The following is a 22,570-nucleotide window of genomic DNA, read 5'->3' on the forward strand; positions in this document are numbered from 1 at the left end:
TTACAAGATGAAACAGAGCATAATAAATGCTCTCAACACAGAGGTGAAAACAGCTGCATTCTTCTGGGAAATCCGGGTGAGGCTTCCTATCATAGAAAGTAATGGTGAAAGAGACCTTCAGTGGTCATTTAGGGAGATTCACAAGTCTGGCTCTTAAGGACTCTTTTAGAAATATGGCTTCAAAAGACATCACTCCAAACCTACTGCTATGGTTTTGATGTTTGTCCCCTCCAAGCCTTATGTTGAAATTTGAGCTCCAGTGTTGGAAGTGGGGCCCAATGGGAAGTGTTTGGGTCATGAAAGCAGGTCTCTCATGAATAGATTAATGCCCTCCTTTTGGGGTGAGTGAGTCCTCACTGTGTTAGTTCCTGCAAAAGCTGGTTGTTAAAGAGAGCCTGGCACCTCTCTCTTGTATCTTGCTTTCTCTCTTACCATGTGATATCTCCACACTCTAGCTCTCTTTTACCTTCCACTATGAGTAGAAGCACCATGAGGCCCTCACAAGATGCAAATGTCCAACCTTGAATGTTGCAGCCATCAGAATTGTGAGCCAAATAAATCTTTTTTTCCTTACAAGTTACCCAGCCTTGTGTATTCCTTTATAGCAACACAAAATAGACTAAGACACCCAAGGAATCAGAATTTCTAGAGTGAAGGTATTAGGAGTCAGAATCATTAAAAAGTTCTCCTAGTGATTCAAATGATAAACTAGGCTTTGGGAACCACTGATCCTATCAACCCTCTACTCAATGCTAGAATTCTCTGAACAGAATTTCTTCAAGGTTTTTGTTTAGCACTTCTAGAGCACAGCAAGCTCACTACCTCACAGGACAGCCCTTCATGGGGAATGTGTAATGTGTAGGGTTTTGATAGTCAGAGGTGGAGGGTAAGGGTGTTTGAGGCAGAGTAAATATTAGAAATAATCAGAAAATAGAGGGAGATAAGTTTGGAAGGAAAACTTGGAGCTCCTGCAGGAGGAAACCTGTGCCAGGATGAGGGGCTTGGAGAGCTGACTGCAGGAGCTCAAGTGAGGAGTAATAAGAGTTTGGATTAGAAGCAGTAGGAATGGCAAAGAGGAGGAAAGAATAAACTGCATTGCAGGGCTGGCCTACAAAGCTTGATGACTGGGAATGAGGATGATTCAAAGTTAATTCTTGGATTTTGAGGTCCTGGAGTACAAAAACATTAATCAGGACAGTGACATTAGGATCAGGAATAGGTTGAAAAGGCAGATTACAAATCAGATTTTGACATTTGAAAATGCATGTGTTTCCATCACCTCCCACATCACTCTATCACTTTTCCCAGGGCAGAGTTTATCTATGACTCCCTGTGTATGCTCAGAGATTGGCACTGAGTACACTCTCAGAATGTCTGGTGAGTGAAGAGCCACTATAAGTGTCTTCTCCTTTTGTATCCTCCTTGCTTTAGTTTAGGACCTTATTTCTCACTTGAATCATTGCAGACTCAAGGTCTCTAGCTTATACCACTGTCTTTGTGTGTTTTAGAACAAGGCACCCACTGTGGGTTTATAAATTAGAAAAAGAGCCTGCATTTAAATGAGTACAGCCCTTTGTTCAGGGCTTGGGAAGCAAAGTTCACCTTTGTGGGATGATAAATGTATCCCTTCCTGCAGGAGGAAACTTCCTATACCAGGATGGAGGGCTTAGAGAGCTGACTGCAGAGGTGGAATTTTAGATCTCACTCATTCCCTCAGCTGGCACAGAGCACCCTGGAAATGTCTCCCAATTGGCCAACTTGATCCTGCCTTGCCATATCTCTCTCTTTTCTCCCCCCTAGAATTATTTACTGAAGTACCTGCCATTTCTATTTCCCTCAGTCAGAGTGATTTTTTTTAAATTCTAAAATGTAATCATATCACATTCTGCTTCAAACCTCTCAATGTTTCTCCAGTGGCTGCAGCATGAAGTCCAAAGTCCTTAACTTGTAACAAAAGTCCATTTACGACAGATTCTTCTGAGCCTCTTCTCCAGCAGCCACTCTCCTTCACCATCTTCCTCTTCAGCTGTAGTTCCCTGAACTGACACCGCACTAACAGGCTCCCACTGCCCTCACTCCTGGCCCAACAGGCACTGCCCCTCCCCAGTGCCCCAGATGGCCAGACTGCTTCTTGTTTCTCCCAGATCAACTTGATTCATCTCAAGGAAGCTGTTCCTGTCCTAATTCCAGTGTAGATTAGCACCTGTCCCCTTGCACCCTTCCTTCCTGCACTGATACCTAGGACCTAGAACTTTCCAGGTTGTGGACATTCTGCTTTCCTGTCTGTGACCTCCCTGAGGACTAAAAATGTGTTTTGTTTATGTCTTTTCCTCTAGTATTTGGCTCAGTCTTGTTGAATGGACAAATGAAAACCTGACTTAGAGATAAATGAAAAATGTAGATTTTTTATCTCCAAAAAACCCCAAAACCAAAACCCAGACACCAAAAAATCCAAACAAAAACAAAACCCTCAAACCAAAAAAAAAAAAAAACCCCGAATGTTTTTTGCTTCTTTCTGAACACGAGGTATCTTGTGAGTGGTCAAAGCCCTTTTCTTTTCCATATTTTCTGTAGTCTTGAAATGGCTATTCATTTAGGAGGTTAATGATCTATGGGAAGATAATTACTTTGGTTTATTTTACATCCTGTGGCTTTATTTTAAGGCTGATTTGTTCTGGTGTGCTTATGTATTTAATATTTGTGAGATACTTTAAGAAAAATTGCCACCAGGCTTGGTGGCTGATGCCTATAAACCCAGTGCTTTGGGAGGCCAAGGCGGGAGGATTGCTTGAGGCTAGGCATTTGTAACCAGCCTGGAAAACATAGGGAGTCTCTATAAGAAATTTTAAAAGAAATTAACCAGACCTGGGGTTGCGTGTCTATAGTCCTAGCTACTTGGGAGGCTGAGGCAGGAGGATCGCTCAAGCCCAGGAGTTCTGGATTACAGTGAGCTATGATTGAGCTACTCTACTCCAGCCTGGGCAACAGAGCGAGACCCTGTCTCTAAAATAAATAAATAAATGCAAATGAAAAAAATTGCCCATAGATTTAGTAACGTATTTGACCCCTTTAAAAACAATTAAACTTTATTTTTTGAAAAACGTTTTGAAGATGGAAGACTCTGCTCATGTGCCTGAGACTGAAAGGTCAGCAATGATAACTCTAATAGTGATTTCATTTGTTCAAATGCTAGACCAGCCCAATGATGAACTTTGGAATGCCTAGATAGTCTATCAAAAAGCTGTGCCTGAAACTTCCAGCCTGATTTGTGTGTGTGTGTGTGTGTGTGTGTGTATCTCTTCCCACAAAGAATGTGAAGAGCTGTGAAAACATGTTCAATAAAAGAAGAGACAATTAAGTGTAAAATATCACTTAAACATCAACAAAAATTACAACTAGGCAAAATATGGCAGTAGAATGACAAGACAATAAAAATGAGAGGTGTGTCATCCAAGTGTTAGCCTAAATGTGGGTAGAGATGACTCCGTGCAAAGATTTTTCTTCCTTGGAGCCATGATATTAACACTGAGAAGAAATGCTGCTTAAGGCACAAGTATGTGCATGGTAAATGTTTATTTTTTTCATTCTTTTGACAGTAATTTAAAAATATTATCTACGATGTTCAGCATGAATAGTTTTTACTGCTTTTTCAGCTTATTTCTAGTTTCCAATAGTTTTTATGGCTTTTTTTTTTTTGCTGTGACTCTTAGTCATTTTTTGAAAACTGATGAGTAAATAGTTACTGATTTTAATACTCTTTTATGATTAACTATTACACAAGAATTGGGCTTTACACACTGATTTTTCCTTCAACTTTTTTCTCCACACCCTGTATGTAACACAAGCTTTGTTCAAGGGAATAACTATGACAAATATGTTTGGATATAACTTGATTTCTAGTTTTGGCTTGGAGTCTATGATATTGTGCCTTAGTTATGTTATCTTTCAGATAAAACTTAAATTTCTCAACACCAATATGTTCTCCTAATGCAAGGCATAATTATTGTAGTGAAGGTATTAATTCATATTTTAATTGATTAATACTGTAGTCATAAATGTACTTTAAATTTCCCACAAACTTTCTCTTGTAAGTATGCCTTATTTCCATTTTTTCTGTGAAGTGAAGTGGTGTAACAACTCATACTGTCAATATCCAAAATAATTCTCCCTCCTTTCTTTACATATCTGTTGGGTGCCTTATGGGGAGCTCAGAGAGACATACTTGGCCACAAAGAGAGACAATTCCGTCTTAAACAGCTTTTCCCCAGCATCCTTACGTTGTCCAGTACAGTGCTAGGCTCATATGATGTACTCAGTAAATATTTGCCAATTCAAACTTTACATTATAAGTAATTTTATTATTTATTTCATTTCATTGTTTATTTTAGTGGTAAAGGGTACCTGGTGTCTATTGATAGATTACTCTTACTTTCCAAGTTCTGAGGCCAGCCACAACCTCAAAGAAAGAAAGAATCTTCAAGGCTTATTTACATCTATTCATTTGTTCATTCATGGAAAAATTATGTACAGGAAAAATGTAAAGTGGAAGGAAAGGGGACAAGGATACCCTTCTGCTTCTTTTCTGGTATGCAGAAAATTAATCATATAATGTTTATTGAATTTGCCTCAATGGGTCAAATGAGAAAAAGATTGCAAGTCTATCTAACACAGTGTCTGACACATAGTAAATGCTTCCAAAAGGTAGTTTGTTTATTTTTATGCAATACACTACAACCAAGGATCTCACTCCTTTACTTCTGCATGACCCACTATCCTATTTTCTTGTTTTGTCTTTTTCATTCAAGAATGATCTGTGTGTGCTTTCTTTTTGAATCTGTAAGAGGGGTTCAATGTTTAGTTATGTAGTAAAGTGCAGATGAGAACCTTGGGTCAGCATTTCCCCTAAATCTTTGCTATGATTTAAGACACCTTGGGGAAGGGATATATGAGCTCCTACATTAACGGATGATGATTTTTATCTTTACCAAGTGACCCACAATTTGTTACTGGTGCAATAAGTTAAGAAAATAGCATACTTTTATGACTATCATTTCACAGTCACTCAAATCAGAACTGGAATGTCACAAAAACAACTCCCTGTTAGCCCAGAGGAAAAAAAAAGAAAGAAAGTAAAGGGGAAATTCAGATTAGTCACAAAGAAGTTCCCCCGCCTGCCTGCAAAAGTTGCAGCGTTAAAACTGAGAGAGTCCGCTTTGCTCTTTCAATCGCCTTTTAACTCTGGCCCTGGGACCTTTGCCTATTTTCTGATTGATAGGTTTTGTTTTGTCTTTACCTCCTCCTTTCTGGGGAAAACGTCAGTTTCATCGCAGGTTCCCCTTTTCCATATCTTCATCTTCCCGCTACCCAGATTGTGAAGATGGAAAGGGTCCAACCCCTGGAAGACAATGTGGGAAATGCAGCCAGGCCAAGATTCGAGAGGAACAAGCTATTGCTGGTGGCCTCTGTAATTCAGGGGCTGGGGCTGCTCCTGTGCTTCACCTACATCTGCCTGCACTTCTCTGCCCTTCAGGTAAGATGCACCACTGGGTGCTGTTTTCCCACCAGCTCGTGCTGATGGCAGCTGCAACGGCCGCAAACAGTCGCTTGGAAATAATCTTATGCCAAAAGTGTTGAGTTTTTTTTCCCCTCCCCATAGCAATCGTAAAGTGTGGTTAAACGCCCTTCTGTCTCTCCTTTCCTTCCTTCTTTTCAGCAGTGGCAGTGGTAGGGCAGAGTGGAGGTAGGGCAGAGGCACAGCTTCTAGATCTTTTTCTTTTTCTTTGCAATGCAAGATTCCTTGTATCCCTTTATAAGCTGTCACTTTGAAGCTTTGAGTCACCGATATACCTGGTCTACCCATTGTAATAGTAATGTGTTTGATCAGGCAATTAATATTAAAAGGAAATAGGAAAGAGACCAGTTCCACTTTCCCATAATATTCATATACTCTATAGACCTGCAAGGTGATTTGCTTTTTAAAGAATGCTGAAGGTATCAATATTAATAGCGGAGCAATGTGTGCGTGCATGTGTGTGTGCCTACGTGCTCACTCAGTCACCCCAATGATTTAATCAGATATTGTTTCTCACAATCTATCTCTTCTAGTCATAATTTAAAGACATCATTTCATCTTTTCCCTACCTTATTAAATGCATCATATAGTAGGAGATTATCTTTCTAGTATTTTCCCCATATAGTTAAAATATTTCCATTTTTCCTTCACTTTATTCTTGTTCCACACTTCTCTCTTTTGCATTATTTTTTCTTATTCAGTAGTTCAGATATACAGATACACATTATTAGGTATTTAAGGATGTTCTTCACTGCAGAAGATGCCACTGGAGAAAAATAAATCTATACTGTCCTCGTGTTCCTTTGTTGAGCTAGTCTGATAATCTTGTTTTCTAGGTGGTTGCTTTGGGTTAGAAATGTTTCTCCCCGATAAAGGTCAGGTAATACAAACTGATTTCTGATGGTCTTGTCTGAGATTAAGCACCTCCAATGAAACCACAATGAGATGAGCAGTCTTGGCAAATGCCTGGGCTTGTTTCTGCCTACAGGAAATAGGGTTTTCAGTGCATGGAGGCTGGTAAGAGTGTGTGTGGTTATGATCACTGTACCACAGACAGTGCTTGTGTCTCCAAATTCCAGAAGTGTAGCTGGTGTCATGCTCAGGTCTGCAGACCAGTGAGCACAACAACACACTCATCCTCTCCTCATTGCACCACACGGTTATGACTTATTGCAGAACTCTTTGGGTGAAATTAAAGTAGGCAATTTGGGGAGAGGGTGTGGGGGAAGAGTAAGGTGTCCATGGCAGGATGCCCAAGACATCGACCGGATGCCCAAGACATCAACCGGAATTAGGCTCTTTTGAGAAGAAAACAAAGAGAGTAACCAAATATAGAACAGCTGAGTGCATTCACCAGTCTGGGAGCCCTGAGAGTGCTTTTTCTAACAACCACAATGTTACATATTTCCTTACACCATGGGATGATAAAACACAGGACACATGGCTCCATTCAAGGCTAACTGATTGCACAACGGCTCTGAGCAGGAGAGAGCAAAAGGTGAAACACAGTTGTCCAGCTTGCTGGTGGTTGGGGTCACGTTGGACTATGAATATCCAGGAGATGTTGAGAAAAAGAGGGGATCCTTTCCAACAAGTCATCCAGCAACTCTGGGACAGAAGGAAAGCTGTGGGAAGAAAAGCCGGGTGCTGGTTTCTAGGACACTAAACCTCATGGTGAGTGATCTCTAGGGGAGAATTAGCTTCTATAGTCCTGGCACAGAGATGGAAGCAAGACATAGGTGGTATATTTGAGTTGTTTGCTTAAGAAACATGCTCCTGTCTACTCTGAATATAGATTTCTTTTTTTTTTGCTCAGATATTTGAAGTTCTTCACTTGATGTCAATTATAATTTTTTTATTTCTAATTAGCTAATGTAATTTCTTATATTGTTATAGGATCTGGGACAGCACATTTAATCTTATATTTATTACTTACACTTCATTATGAGAAGGATAGCATAGATGAGTTGTGTGTGTTTTCCCTAGAACCTGATAGTTTACCAAATAATGTTGGTGGCAGTGATAGCAGCAGTGTGTGTGTGTGTGTGTTTGTGTGTGTGTGTTTTTGTGTGTGTGTGTTTTTGTGTGTGTTTGAAAGAGAGAGAGAAACAGAGACAGAGAGATTGAGAGAGAACATTGTAGAGCAGCTGTTGACAAAGAGACATAGACTAGTAGCCATTTAAAACTCATCTACAATACTGTTTGGAAGTTTGATTGAGGGATCGGGGGGGTGGTGGTGGTGGTGGTGTTGGTAGTGGTGATGCAAGTCAAACCTCTATTTTATAAGACATAATGTTACAGTGATGTGTATTGGAGGTGAAATAGAGCTGAAATGCTCACCATTTACCCCGTCAAATTGGACTTCTTTTATTGTGAGAGAAAGGTTTTTGGGAAATAATTATGATTTGCCCTTTTATTTCTTAGATTTAATTTTTTAGCCTTATAAAATAATTGCCTACATGAATGGCTCTGTAAATACAGATATAGCTACCAAGCTCCATTTGGCTGTCAACTTTCCTTTCAATCAAGTTTATTTAGTAGCCTCTGTTTTCTCATCACTGGATTAGGTCTATCTACATGCATGAAATGTAGAATATTTTGTTTTCAAGATGCCAGAAAAAAAGTTAGACCCTACCCACTCCTCATCTAATTTACTTTCCTCTTTGGGCCTTGATTTTTATCATCTGTATTATGAGAAAGTAGGATCAGATGATCAATAAGATGTCTTCCAGCTCAATATCTTATGAGTATATAGTTTATATATTCATAGAATGGATATAAGGATTTGAGAAATACAAAATGTGAGTTAGTATATTTGTGTTTAAGCTTATGGATTTCCTGGCTCCTAAGAAGGGATTGAGGGGAATCAAATTTGAACATATATACTTTTCTATACTTAAGTTATATATTCTGTACATATCTAAATAACCTATTCTGGATTAGCAAAACACACTGTTTAGAAAAGGGAAAGAAGTGAATGCCCTGTAAGAATATTCATGACATAAGGTATATAATTCAGTGCTTCTGTCACCAAAACCAATACACACTGTTTGGATATTACATTGGGACATCCACTTAAATTGTCAGGCTTCCAGTCTTACCTGGAACTTCAGCTATGGAACAAAGGCAGAAAAAGCTGACCTATAAGGTGTGAGAAATCTCATTGAAACCATTGAAACTTGGCTTTTCCAAGATCCATATCACCTTTATCATCACCCTCAAAGACGTGAAGGCTTTTAGTGATTTTTTTCAGCAATTCCTACTGTTAAAGGCTTACATTCTTATCACTTTTTTTCAGCTGAGAACAACAGAAGTAGAGATACTTAGAAAGTGAGTTGACCAGTTCTGTATCAGTGAAAGCTGGAATTAGAATTCACAGTTTCTTAATGAAGTTTCGGACTACAGCTTGGACCTTGCTTTGTATCATTTAATAAGAGAAAGAGAAGTTTGCCTGAAAAAAATATTGTTTCAGATTAGCTTAATTTAAATGTCTCCATGTAATTTAGCAAGTTTTTAGAAGTTCTTTTTTAATGATAGACCTGCAAATAAGATAATTTCAAAGGCATTTGAATTTGCTTTTCATAAGCAAATCTTTGAGAATTAAAAAATTAACATCTGAAGTTGACTTGGCTTGTCATAAGGCATTTTGAGGCTTCTAAAGGAGGTATTAAACATATAGAATCATTGAATTTGGGGGCAGGTATTAGATATAGTCTATTTACAGATAAGAAAACAGAAACCTAGAGAGGGTAGGTGAACCATTCGTGATCACTTAGCTGGTTAATTCATCAGAACTCCTGATTTCTACACTATGGTTCTTCCTATTATCAATGAAGCCATCCTTACACAGATTTTTTTCCATTGAGTGTTTACTTGTGCTAGGTACCGTTTGAGGCATTGGAGATATAAACATCCATTGGAGAAGATTTTTGAACTATTTACACTCACAGTCAAGATGCAGGGTGGGGACAAAAGAGTGACATGCTCAAGGGACAATGGGAAGATGAGAGGAGGGAGGAGGGAGGGGCTGCCTCAGCCTTCTGGGGAGTCAGGAAAACCTGCAGGAGGAGATAATGCTTCAGCTAATACTAGAAGGAGGAGGATAAATTCTTTAAGCAGACAAGTGGATGGGAATCGGTGGGTAGGGGCGGAAGGCTTACTAAGCAGAACAGCACGTTTTTCTGAATAGCTCAAGTTGAGTGTTTCTGTGGGAAAGTGGTGGAGATGAAGCTGAAAAGCTGGGGAGGTGGGGAGCAGTTCACAAAGGATCTGTGAATCATGCTAAAGGAACACGCTTCATTCTCTCCTACGCCAAAGGAAATACAGGAAAAATTACCAACATTGATACCTCTCCAAATTTTGCTTCTCTTTTGTGGTCTATATTTTGGCAAATATAGAAAGTGAGTCTAATCCGAACAGCACTAGGGGGCACCACAGTAAAAGTAACCATTCTCTTATGTCTGAAGACAGCTTATCCTCTTTTCCTGAAGAGTTGATTAGAAAACTTCTCAGGCAGTCAAGAGCTCATCCACAAATAAGAGAATGAACAATATCAGGGGCAGCTAATATTTTTCACTATTTGCAGAGTGATAATACTTTCTAAATGAAGTGTTTAGATATGTGTTTTGATCTGGGTATTCAAAATAGGACAGAATAATTTGGATGGGGATGATGCTGGAAAATATTGCACATGTATGCACATATAGATCCAAATACACACACACAGAGGAGAGTTGGGAAACAAGCAGAAAGGCTCTAGGTATAGATCTAGGGATAGAATCTCTCTGTTCCTCTTCTCTGACCTCAGCTGCTGGTTACTAGTACTGAGTAGACCCAGCCTTGTTTAGGGGCTGGCCACCTTGGGCTTCTTTTCTTCTTTCTTCTTCTTCTTGTTCTTCTTCTTCTTGTTCTTCTTCTTCTTCTTCTTCTTCTTCTTCTTCTTCTTCTTCTTCTTCTTCTTCTTCCTTCTTCTTCTTCTTCTTCTTCTTCTTCTTCTTCTTCTTCTTCTTCTTCTTCTTCTTCTTCTTCTTCTTTCTTCTTCTTCTTCTTCTTCTTCTTCTTCTTCTTCTTTTTTTTTTTTTTTTTTTTTTTTTTTTTTTTTTTTTTTTTTTTTTTTTTTTTTTTTTTTTTTCCTTTTTTTTTTTTTTTTTTTTTTCTTTTTTTTTTTTTTTTTTTTTTTTTTTTTTTTTTTTTTTTTTTTTTTTTTTTTTTCTTTTTTTTTTTTTTTTTTCTCCTTTTTTTTCTTTTCTTTTCTCCTTCTCCTTTTTTTCCTTCTCTTTTTTTTTATATATACATATACATATTACATATATATATATATATATATAATATATCATATATATAATATATATATTTTTATTTCAAATGACAGCTTCCCCCACTTCAGGGATTCTCCATTCATGGAAAACGAAAGTTAATCCTTTTGCATCATTTGGGTTAGAGGAGCTACATACAGTGTTGTTATTACTATTTAATGAGGGAAAAATAACCCAGCTGAGTTGTAAGTGGAAAGGTTTATGTCTCCATAGTCACTAATGAAATACATGGTAGAGTTGGATTGAAACTGAATTTTCCTCCATCCTATGCTTGTATATTTCGTTTGTAATCACCCATGCTTTTGATAACCAATCTTTTCAAACAAAGGAATTAAAACATTTGCTTATACAAAACTATAAAACATCATCTCAGATTTTGGAGGAGTCATTGAAGTATAAAGGGAGTGCCCTAGGCCAGGAACCAGAATTTTTCAGTCCGGGCTTTTACCTCTTGACCCCAAGTAAATTTCTTGAAATTCCCTGGGCATCAGTTTAATCATTTCCAAGACTGGAATTTGGTTGTGGTGAGGATTAATTGATACACGGCTTTGTAAATGCCAAAATTATTATTATCATTATTCATGAACATGCTTCCATTAACATACTGCTACTAAAATGTTGACTTTGTAGTATGTGTGTGCACACATACACACACACTGTAACTCAAATCTCAGAAAGCATATCACAGTTAAGTTTAACCATAACTTCATGAACCTTGATTTCCCCAATATAATTTTTAGGATTAAAAAATCCACCTTGGAAGAGTCCTATTATTTTTAAACATAGATTTCTAATTAAGATTTCATGGGTGCATTAGAGAACAAAAGAAGAATGAAGGGGAGAATTTATGAGGTTATGAAGTGTGATTAGGTTCAGTGTCTGTTTGCATGTGGTTCAGAGATCTAAAATTACATACTTAGAGCACATGGCTTAGGCTATTTCCATTTCTTCTTATTTTGATATATTTCATCCAATTCTCCAATGACTTGGCTACCAAATAAGGCAGGAAATTAGATTTATAAGAGGCATATCATCTGGTTCACTAATCTAGAAACATTGGGGAATATTACTGGCATAACTAAAATTTTTTTTTAGTAGACCTTTCATTCTGAAATGCACCTTAATTTTTATAAGTTTGCCTAACTTGATAACATGCAAATGCTATTTAAGAACACATGCTCCTTGACAGAAAGATGGACAAACAAATCTGAACTTTAATTCTTCTTATACTAATTTAATAAGAGCTTGTGGTTAGAGAGCCTTCATTCCCAAAGTACTATATTGTACAGGTGGGGAAGTGAGGGCTCCAATGAGTTTAAGTGATGTAGCCTCAGGGCTGGGCTCCCCAGCGGCAGCCAGACCTTCATCCTAGAAAGCTAGTGAAACAATGTCAAAGATCAAGATGGAATGACAATATTACAAAAATTATAAAGAACATCAAAACATGCATCAAAGGAAAGCATCTTAATGAGTTATAAAATAAGTCATAAAACATGTATTTTACAGTTTAGTAATGTAAAACGTATTTTGAATTACTTGTGTGTTGGGTGATGACAATTTTTAGCTTCTAAGACCCCCATGCATATTAATCTGGCCCTGTATATGGTGCAATAAAACCTAAACTGAAACTGTTTTTTAGAATGGACGGGTAGCAGGGAGGTTGAATGGTGTTATTCAATGTACTACTTGCATTAATAGTCCCTCATCTTTGCAGAGCTTTTTCCTACTTCTGACCTCATTTCTTCACTAAGACCTTGGAGAAAGATTGTGTGCAGTTTTACACATATTGTTACAGCAGAGGGGTCTATTGTGTTGAAAGTGATCTTCTGTTCAGAAGGTCTTCTTATCACACAATCCTTTGAAATCTATCTCGCTTTTGAATATTGTGATTTGCCTAATCTTTGAAATGGAAATTTTTCATTAGACACTGTATTCCAATAATCTAAATTGAGTTTAGACATTGAAATGAGAATATTAGAAGCTGAGGAAGGGAAAGAACATTTTCTGGTCCAAGAGAAGAACTCAGGTGTGCCCGGTCCCAGTGCAATGTCTTGTTCAGGCTACCAGGTTGCCTTCTCAAGACAATATTCCCTCCTTGTTATATAGCAAATTAGATAAGGGAATGAGTGATTTCAAATAAAGAGACTGACTGCAGTAATTCTGCTACTGTCTTCGTATTCAAGGATGAATGGGCCAATTTCTTTTTTTTCTTCTCTACATTGATCTTTTATTATGACAATATACAACTGGTAATATGCACCGTGACTGAAGAGTTCTCATATAATTTGATTTGGTACTGGCATAAGAATAGACAGATCAACGTTTAGAATTTAGAATCCAAAACGAAACCTGCACATTTATGGTCAATTATTTTCTTTTTTTTTTAATTTTAACTTTTATTTTAAGTTCCCGGGTACATGTGCAGGATGTGCAGGTTTGTTACATAGGTAAATGTGTGCCATGGTGGCTTGCTGCACAGATCAACCCATCACCTAGGTATTAAGCCCAGTATCCATTAGCTATTTTTCCTGATGCTCTCCCTCCCCTTGCCCCTGCAACAGGCACCAGTGTGTGGTGTTCTCCCACATGTCCATGTGTTCTCACTGTTCAGCTCCCACTTATAAGTGAGAACATGTGGTGCTTTTCTGTTCCTGTGTTAGTTTGCTGAGGATAATGGCTTCTAGATCCATCCATGTCCCTGCCAAGGACATGATCTTGTTCCTTTTGATGGCTGCACAGTATTCCATTCCATGGTGTATATGTACCACATTTTCTTTCTCCAGTCTATCATTGATGGGCATTTGGGTTGATTCCATGTGCTGCAATGAACATATGCGTGCATGTATCTTTATAATAGAATGATTTATATTCCTTTGGGTATATACCCAGTAATGGGATTGCTGGGTCAAATGGTGTTTCTGCTTTTAGATCTTTGGGGAATTGCCACACTGTCTTCCACTGTCCTCTACAATGGTTGAACTAATTTACATTCCCACCAACAGTGTAAAACTGTTCCTTTTTCTCTCCAACCTCACCAGCATCTGTTGCTTCTTGACTTTTTAATAATGGCCATTCTGACTATAGGCCAATTTCTAAAACCTTGAGCAATATATAGTGTTGACTAAAGCCAATGTTAAATATTACATGATCTTGTAGCTGATGAAGGTCCAGGGATGTCCTGAAGGGCTAAGTTCCACCTTAGTTCAACATTTATTTACTAAGTGCCATTATGTTTGAGACATGGTAGGAGGTACGGTTTGAGACGTGGTAGGTTGTTGATTTGATTGTTTACCTAAATATAGGACATTTCTCTTGGGAATCTGTCAGTTGCTAATTGTATTAGGGACAATAAAACCACAGTTCATGCTCTCTCTGAAACAGAGAGGAGGGAGGCTTCTCTGCGGGAAAACTCATAGCCATTACTTAGTAGACTCGATGAGAAGAGTGGAAGTGGTTAGAGAGAGAGGTGGCTATGAGGATATCACACAGGATATATAGTGGGGAGGAAGGAGAGGTTAAGAGAGAGATGACTGGGAAAATATGCTGGCAGAGATGGTAAGGGTTGGGCACGGAGAAAGAGGCGGCTTTGGATGGCAGTTAAAATGGCTTTTCTTTGTGTTCATTAAGTCCTAATAAACTCGTTATCCAACAGTGTTTTCAAAGCCACGCATCTTTGTCTCTAAGAAATGTAACTTTTGGGATAAGTAAGTCTTTCTGAATATAGGAAACTCCTTCACCAACGAATCATTTTTTCCTACTTTTCCTACTCCTCTCTCTAGGTGGAATTCTGAACTTCCCTGATCAGAAGTCGGGGCTGATCTTTTTGTAAGGGGGCTGCTTCCACTGCGAATAGACCATGTCTGTCAGATAAGGATCTATCCTCTCAGTCTACTGTGGTGGCTAAGAGTGAAAAATTCTCCCTTTCTCTTCTGAGGCCCCTTGAGACACACCCTGAGAGCTTGTGAGGTCATGCTTTCATGATCTCTCAGATCTCCACTGGTTGGCATGAAGCCCAAGGTGCGGGGAGGAGAGGTTCACGTCCAGTGGCAGTGGTTTGGTGAACTGGGGAGTCCCCACCCCAGATCTGTTTCCCTCTCCTAGCCCACTACTACCACCCTCTACTAGCCCACGTCCCACTGCCGCCCTCCACCAAGACCTTGACATTGTGGCCTTGTACCAAGCGAGGAATGGCAAGGCCCATATAGTGAGTGCAGAGCCCACTTCCTGGTTTCATGCTTGGTGAGTATCATTTGCTCCTGCCACAGATACCCTTCACCAGGACAAATGTCAAATGAGTTTAAGGTCGACAGCCCCATGCCACATCCTAGTGAGTCAGAATTAGACGTACACACTCTCCAAAGATGAGCTCTTGAAACAAGTGTCACTTTCTTGGGAACACAGCACAGGCTGCTGAATAAATGCCAGATATCAGACACTTTCCACCTTTGTTCTTGGACAGCCCAGTGCTAAAAGCGCTGAAGGAGGCCAAGAAAGAACCTAATTCTGGCTCTTCTTTGCTACACCTGCATGAGGAGCCTACTTTGTACTTGTCCATGGGCCTGCAGTTCCTTGCCAGGACAGTTTTACCTAATCAGAGCCGAGCTAATAATTCTGGCAACCTGAACTACATAGGCAACCCTGCAACATTGGTTGAGGAGCTCTTTCTAGAGGAGGATTTCTGGATATTTTGATGTACATCTGTGTATTTTGACAACTATTCAAAAATTAATATTTAATCTTATTCAGTATTGATGATGAAAATAATTCAAATTAATTTCGGACCCTCAGATAAGTGCTTTTTTTTTGGCGTTCTTTACTCTTACAATAGTGTAGGATAAAGAGAAGGGATGTTATCATGAACTTGGGATTCAACTGAACTCAAATGAATACATATTTATTCCTGACCAAGTTCTTAACAGCACTAATTTTTATTTTACTATCTGTAAAACATGGGCAATTATTCTTTCTACATCATAATGTTATTTTGAGCAGCAAATGGGATAATACATTTGAAACAGTGCATAGCATATTGTGAGTGCTCAATAAGGTTTTATTTATTCTTTGCCTTTTTTTTTTTTTTGAGACAAGTTCTCTCTGTCATGCAGTGGCATGACTGTGGCTCCCTGCAGCCTCAATCTCCTGGGCTCAAGCGCTCCTCCCACCTTAGCTTCCCAAGCAGTTGGCACCACAGGGGTGTACCACCATGTCCAGATATTTTTTTATTATTTTTATTTTTTTTTGTATAAATAGGGTTTCATCATGTTGTCCAGGCTGGTCTTGGACTCCTGAGTGCAAGCAATCGGCCTACTTTGACCTCCCAAAGTGCTGGGATTACAGGTGTGAGCCACCGCACCAGGCCCTTTTTCTTGAATGCACAAAGGATGGCCTCATTTCTAGACCTTTCTTCCAACTATTAATAATTATAGAATGTCTTTTGCTCATCCAGGTCTTCTCTGTCTTTCAAGGCCTAAGTCCAGGTCTTTCCTCCTTGTGCTGTCAAAGCCTACAGTGATTTTTCTGTTCTTTGAAACCTTATGACTTATATTGCCTGTAGGTATTTACTAAAGGTTTTATGTACAGGGACTATTTTCCCAACTGGCATAGAAGTTCATCAAAAGTAAGGATTGTTGTTCTATCCCCTTGTGCTCCAAGAGTTGAGTGTAATAACTGCTGCATAGCAAGTACTCAATAATTGCTGATGCTATTTTTAACCAAACTACCAAATAATATGACAACCATATTATTCATTCAACTACTGAATAACACTTACAGCAGAGAAAAAATTTCTTGAGCACCAGCTTTTGGACAGGCATGCTTTTTGCACAGGGTGTGGTTGAAGATAAATTCTCTAGATTTAGACTTTTGGAAGTTCATAGTTAACAGCAGTGATTTTAAAATCTGAACCTTGGTTACTTGTAAAAATGAAGATTCCTGGATCTACACAGACCTTTTGATTAGAGTCTTTGTGAGTAATCTGACCATCTGCACTTAAAACAACAACAATAACAACAACAACATATTTTGGTGGTGATTCTAATGCACATTTAGAGTTTAAGAACCACTGGGCTGGTAACCTTCCTATTGCATTATCAGCTGCTGCCAGACATGACACTTGTACATTACATTATTCAGTCATTTAGTCAAAGAGCCCATATTTGCCAAGTGGGTAATTGATTGTTCCTTTTTTTTTTTTTTTTTTTTTTTTTTGCTTCACTTATGGGAGCCCTGAAACCCAAGAGGGAAGCCTGGAGTGTGGGCTCTCCCTTTTCTTTCTCATGATGAGGTCATTGCCAATCATCTGTACGGCAACTTCTTCTTTTCTCTAAGCTTGCTATTAGAGAATACAAGGAATGGAATATTAAAATCTTCATAGAATTTTTTTCTTACTTCAAATTCACGTGGGAGAAAAATAGTACTTGTGTGGTATAATAAAAATTATACTGAAATTGAAGGGCATGCATCAAATCATTTCTGTGAGCCTTAATTTCTTCATATGCAAAATATAATGTTCAACTAGAATATGACTTCTTTTGCATTTTTTTTCATGCTTCTAAGACCATTACATTCAAAATTCATGGCTATACTTCAATTCTGGCATGGATACTTATGAGCATTTGCATTTCATCCTTGAGTATGGTGTGGACTCTTCAGACCTTCCAGATTGAAGAAGCTTTATTCTATAGACTGTGCTTAGATGGACACCCCCTGGCCCTTTGATATTTTCTATTTTCTTTGAGTATGTGGAGAAGATCTGGGGATTTTGCTTTTCTTGATATACAAAACACTAAGTCTATGTGTGGGGGTAGATCAAATGTCTTCTGATTGTTTTCTGTCAACCTTTCTCATGAAACCCAAATTCTTTTGTATTGTTTCTCTGAGGTACGGGGAGTCAGGGCACTGATATGATAACTTTGTTAGTCTTTGTTTTTTCTTTAATCCATTCCTTCATTCTGTTGTCATATATAAAGTTTATATAGTATTATGTAGAATAAATTATGAACATGACATGGATATTGTTTTCCATGTGCATCCAAGAATAATTGCTGATGTTTATTAACTTCTTGCAATGTTCCATGCCAGGTCCTGATCACTGATATATATTATTTCATTCAAACTTCACAACTCTGTGATATACAGATTTTTACTGTCTCCATTTTACAGATTAAGAAACAAAATCAATCAGCAAGATAAATGCAATTTTCCCAAGGTGACACAGCTAAGTAGTCTTGAGTAGAGGAGATAAGACTTGTATTCACTGGCAGTATAATCAGTCAATAGAGTGTTTTTTTTAATATTGGGGTTAACTGTACATTCTGTGAGTTTTGACAAGTGTATATAATGACATGTATTCACCATTACAGAATCATACAGGATGCTTTCAGTAACCTAAAAATACCCTGTGCTCTACCTATTTATTCCTCCCCCATTCCTAACCCCTGGCACCCACTGATCTTTTTAATCTCCATAGATTTACTTTTTCCAGAATGTCATATAGTTAGGTCATTCAGTATATACCGTTTTCAGATTGGCTTCTCTTGTATAATAATATGCATCTAAGATTCCTCCATGTCTTTTCATAGCTTGATAGTTCATTTCTTTTTAGTGCGGCATAATGTTCCATTGTATGGTTGTATCAGTTTATTTATCCATTCACCTACTGAAGGACATTTTGGCTGCTTCCAAGTTTTGACAATTATGAACAAAGCTGCTATAAACATCTTTGTGAGTGAGTGACTTTAAATACTTGCATGGGAATACAGAAACTGAAACTCAAGGATTTGATTTAGGCCTTGAAGATGGTAAGATTTTAATGGGCAGAAACAGATGGAGGGACATGCTGGAGGCAGTGGTGTGATCTTGGCTCACTACAACCTCCGTCTCCTGGGTTCAAGCGATTCTTGTGCTTCAGCCTCCCCAGTGGCTAAGATTACAGGTGCATGCCACCACGCCTTGCTAATTTTTGTATTTTTTGTAGAGACGGGCTTTTGCCATGTTGGCCAGGCTGGTCTCAAACTCCTGATCTCATGTGATCTGCCTGCCTCAGCCTCCCAAATGCTGGGATTACAAGCGTGTGCCACTGCATCCGGCCTACATTTTTAAAATGCTTACCATGTACCATGTGCTGGCAAACTGCTGGATGCTTTAAGTTATCCTATCTAAACTTGGTGTTCATCTTCTGGAAAGTTCCACTCACAGTATTATGTCTTATTTTCACATGTATAAAGGCTAAAGCTAAGAAATGCTATAAGTTTTCCAAATTCAAAGAACCAGAGAAGTCACAGTTTGAACTAAATTTGACTCCAAAGTCTATGCTCTTTGTGCCATCCTACCAGGCTGCCTACCCAAGTGCAAGGAGATCAGAAAAAGTAGTTGCCTAGATCATTAGACACAGAAAGGATATATGGGGCAATAAAGCTTGACAATGAGGTTGGAGCCAGGCTTTTCAGCGCTTTGACTTGGGCACTGTGGGGGTGTCTCTGGGCACTGGGGTAGTCAGCATGAGGTCATCAGGTATGGAGGATGAGGGGGAAGATGGTTGGAAGGCCAATGAACAAGAGGAAGGACCACCTTTTTCTACTTCACAACATTGCCTAAACTTGATGTTAGTAAGAGACTTCTGAGGATATGCAAACTTCTACCCCTATGTGACCTTCAGGAGAAGGAACAGGATGCCTGAGTCTGGAGTTCCAGTAGATCAGCTTCCTCCAGGTTGATCTACTGGAAGTCTAGACTCCAACACAGAGGAAGTCACATGTGCTTTACTCACTCACTGCCTGTCAGCATCATGGTCCCAGAGAATGTCTGATTGGTCACTACCACCCTTACTTCATCAGGGTACTTCAAAAAGTTGGAACATTCCTTAAGTTGCAGGATATTTTTGGAGATCTTTGCAAAGTCAGTCAAAATAATCAAATCACAAGGGCTTTTAGATCAGGGAGTGAAAGTAAATTTGGGAATGAGGAAGCTTTATGTTTTTTTCTCTTTTATTAAATTAGACTTAAAGTCACAACTTTTAAAATCTAAATCATGGAAAGCTAGTGCTGAAAGGAATGCCCCTGATCTTTTAGTGACTTTTAAAGATGAGAAACTGCCATCTAAGGAGATTATGAAACTTGCTTAAGTTGGCACAGTGCCTACCTGCCTGGCATTAGCACTCTGTCGCTGCACACTGAGGCCTGTGCTGTTTGTGCCACTCCACAGACGGCTTCTTTCTGACTTTAGCACGTGGCAATTCATGCTGGCACTAACTAGCCCAGGGAGCAGTGGCAACATTTATTTACCCAGGGAACTATGGTCATAGGGTCATTTGCCTTCTGACAGGTTTTCTTCCAGAGCATTGCCCTTAAGCACGAAGGACACTAATTAGCCATCCTGCCACAAACAGTACACAGAAGGCGGAGAGCTGAAGACTCCTGCTTCTACCGAAGTCTCTCCATGTGCTCAGCACGTTGAACTCATATTGTTCCTGCAGCCCAGTCCCTGGCAGGGCTCAGAATGGCTCTCCATTCTTCCTATGCTGCCTGTTGGTTTTAGCTTGGTAAGGCTTGTGATTATACTTATAATAGAAGTAGGGAATTCCTCATCTATGTGGGCAGGTGCCAGTGGAATATGCTTGACTGAAGCTACCAGTGTGCCAGGAGAGTGGGAAACAGGAATTCCACTACCCAGGGCATAAAAACAAATCCATCTCCAAATTTTTGATTAGGACGTCATGCCAAAATTAGCTTGTGGGAAGAGCCGTTGTTCTTGGCAGGCATAATAGGCTTTTTAAATTTTTTTTATTTTTATTTTTTTGAGATGGAGTCTCCCTATGTCCCTCAGGCTGGAGTGCAGTTGGGCGATCTTGGCTCACTGCAACTTCTGCCTCCCAGGTTTCAGTGATTCTCCTGCCTCAGCCTCCCAAGTAGCTGGGATTGCAGGCGTGTGCCACCATGCCTGGATAATTTTTTTTTTTTTTTTTTTAGTAGAGATGGGGGTTTCACCATGTTGGCCAGGCTGGTCTCAAACTCCTGACCTCAGCTGATCTACCCACCTCAGCCTCCCAAAGTGCTAGGATTACAGGCATGAGCCACCATGCCCAGCAGACACTTTTTTCTATTTTCTTTTTTAGTAGGTAAGACAAACATATGGCACAAAACTTTTTAAAAACTTAGACCATGAAAAGCAGAGGTCAATCCTACTCCTGACCTCAGGCTTCCAATTTTTTTCTCCAGGGACAACATTTACAACTAGTGTCTTGTGTATTCTTTCAGATACATTAATATATTGTATATTCTTTCAATGCCCATACAGGTGTTATTATTATTATTTAACACAAATGGCAATATACTTTATGTATAATTCTACCCCCTCCCCCAACTTTTTTTTACTTAAGAGATCTTGGAGTTGGCTCCATATTGAGCTTCTTTGTTCTTTTAACCACAAAAGTACTATAAATGTTTTATCTATCAGGTTTCCTCTCTTCACTGTTTTACTTCTCTTTTAGCAATTGAGTACTGACTTAAGTTAGGTTTTTTAAGCTGTTGAAGAGAGAGATCCAATGTTTAAAAAAGCTACACTGAATATATTGAGCTCTGTAGGATTGGGACAGTTTTTATTGCCTTTGTCCTCTGAAAATAGGATGCTTTTACTCCTGTGTTAAAGTGAAAGACCAAACAGGCAGGAAGCTTCCAGAACTCCCTCCCAGTGCATTCTGGGAGTCTGTGGCCATAATGGATTGACTGAACACAGCATTCTCCATGAGGGAATCTCTACGACTGAATGGGTTTCTTAACAATACGACTATAGTGCTACATTATCCAAAATGGGAAATTGGGGTGCAGCAAGACAAAACAGTATACCAAAGAAGAGTTTGGCAGAAATGCAGACAGATCTCAGACGCTTGCATGAAGGAGCACAATAGTCCTAATTTGTCTTAAGAGATGTTATGGAAAAGCAAGGGGGCAAGGTCCAATTTTCATAGAAAAAGTCAGGGCCGGGCATGGCGGCTCATGCCTGTAATCCCAGCACGTTGGGAAGCTGGGTGAGAGGATTGCTTGAGGTCAAGAGTTTGAGACCAGCCTGGGCAATATGGCAAAACCCCATCTCTACACCTCAAAAACCCCAAAAAACAAAAATTAATCAGGTGAGGTGGTGCGTGTCTGTAGTCCCAGCTACTCAGGAGGCTGAGGTGGGAGGATCACTGAGACCAGGGAGGTCGAGGCTGCAGGGAGCCGTGATTGTGTCACTGCACTCCAGCCTGGGTGTCAGAGTGAGACCCTGACTCAAAACAACAACAACAACAACAACAAAAAGTCATCTTCTGTTGTTTTTTTTTTTCTCTATAGGCTACTGCATTTCTGCTTCGCTGTTCCATTAAATATGACTTGCGAATTTCATTTGTTCATGTTTTTTTCCTAAAAGTATATCTTTCTTCCTCCCTCAGGTATCACATCGGTATCCTCAAATTCAAAGTATCAAAGTACAATTTACCGGTAAGTACTGTCAAAAGTTCGATTCATATTTTTGAAAGAATCTTCTCTTCAGTCTCTTAATTTCCTCTGGAACACAAGATCTCTCCTTTTCCTAAGGGAAGGAATTAAATTCCAGTTAAATCCCAGAATTGGTGTAGCCTGCATATTGTTTTCATTAGGGATACAGGTGTATAAAGAGAAAAGGGGATTAATTATTCATCAAATATGTG

At 39.1% G+C, this 22,570-nt stretch overlaps 1 protein-coding gene across 2 annotated transcripts in view; it reads left to right on the forward strand.

Annotated features, from left to right (window-relative positions):
• Window positions 1-22,570, forward strand: part of TNFSF4 (TNF superfamily member 4) — a 310,041-nt gene that overhangs the window by 282,846 nt on the left and 4,625 nt on the right. The window contains exons 4-5 of one of the 2 annotated variants that reach the window (XM_032160964.2): window positions 5,369-5,530; window positions 22,313-22,361. In XM_032160964.2, coding sequence (XP_032016855.1) covers window positions 5,378-5,530; window positions 22,313-22,361 — 202 coding nt within the window. In that variant the 5' untranslated portion in view covers window positions 5,369-5,377. The remainder of the gene's footprint in view (window positions 1-5,368; window positions 5,531-22,312; window positions 22,362-22,570) is intronic. The other variant, XM_058443236.1, reaches the window with a different exon arrangement.

Source organism: Hylobates moloch, unplaced genomic scaffold, assembly GCF_009828535.3.
Source record: "Hylobates moloch isolate HMO894 unplaced genomic scaffold, HMol_V3 SCAFFOLD_8, whole genome shotgun sequence".
Lineage (NCBI taxonomy): Eukaryota > Metazoa > Chordata > Mammalia > Primates > Hylobatidae > Hylobates > Hylobates moloch.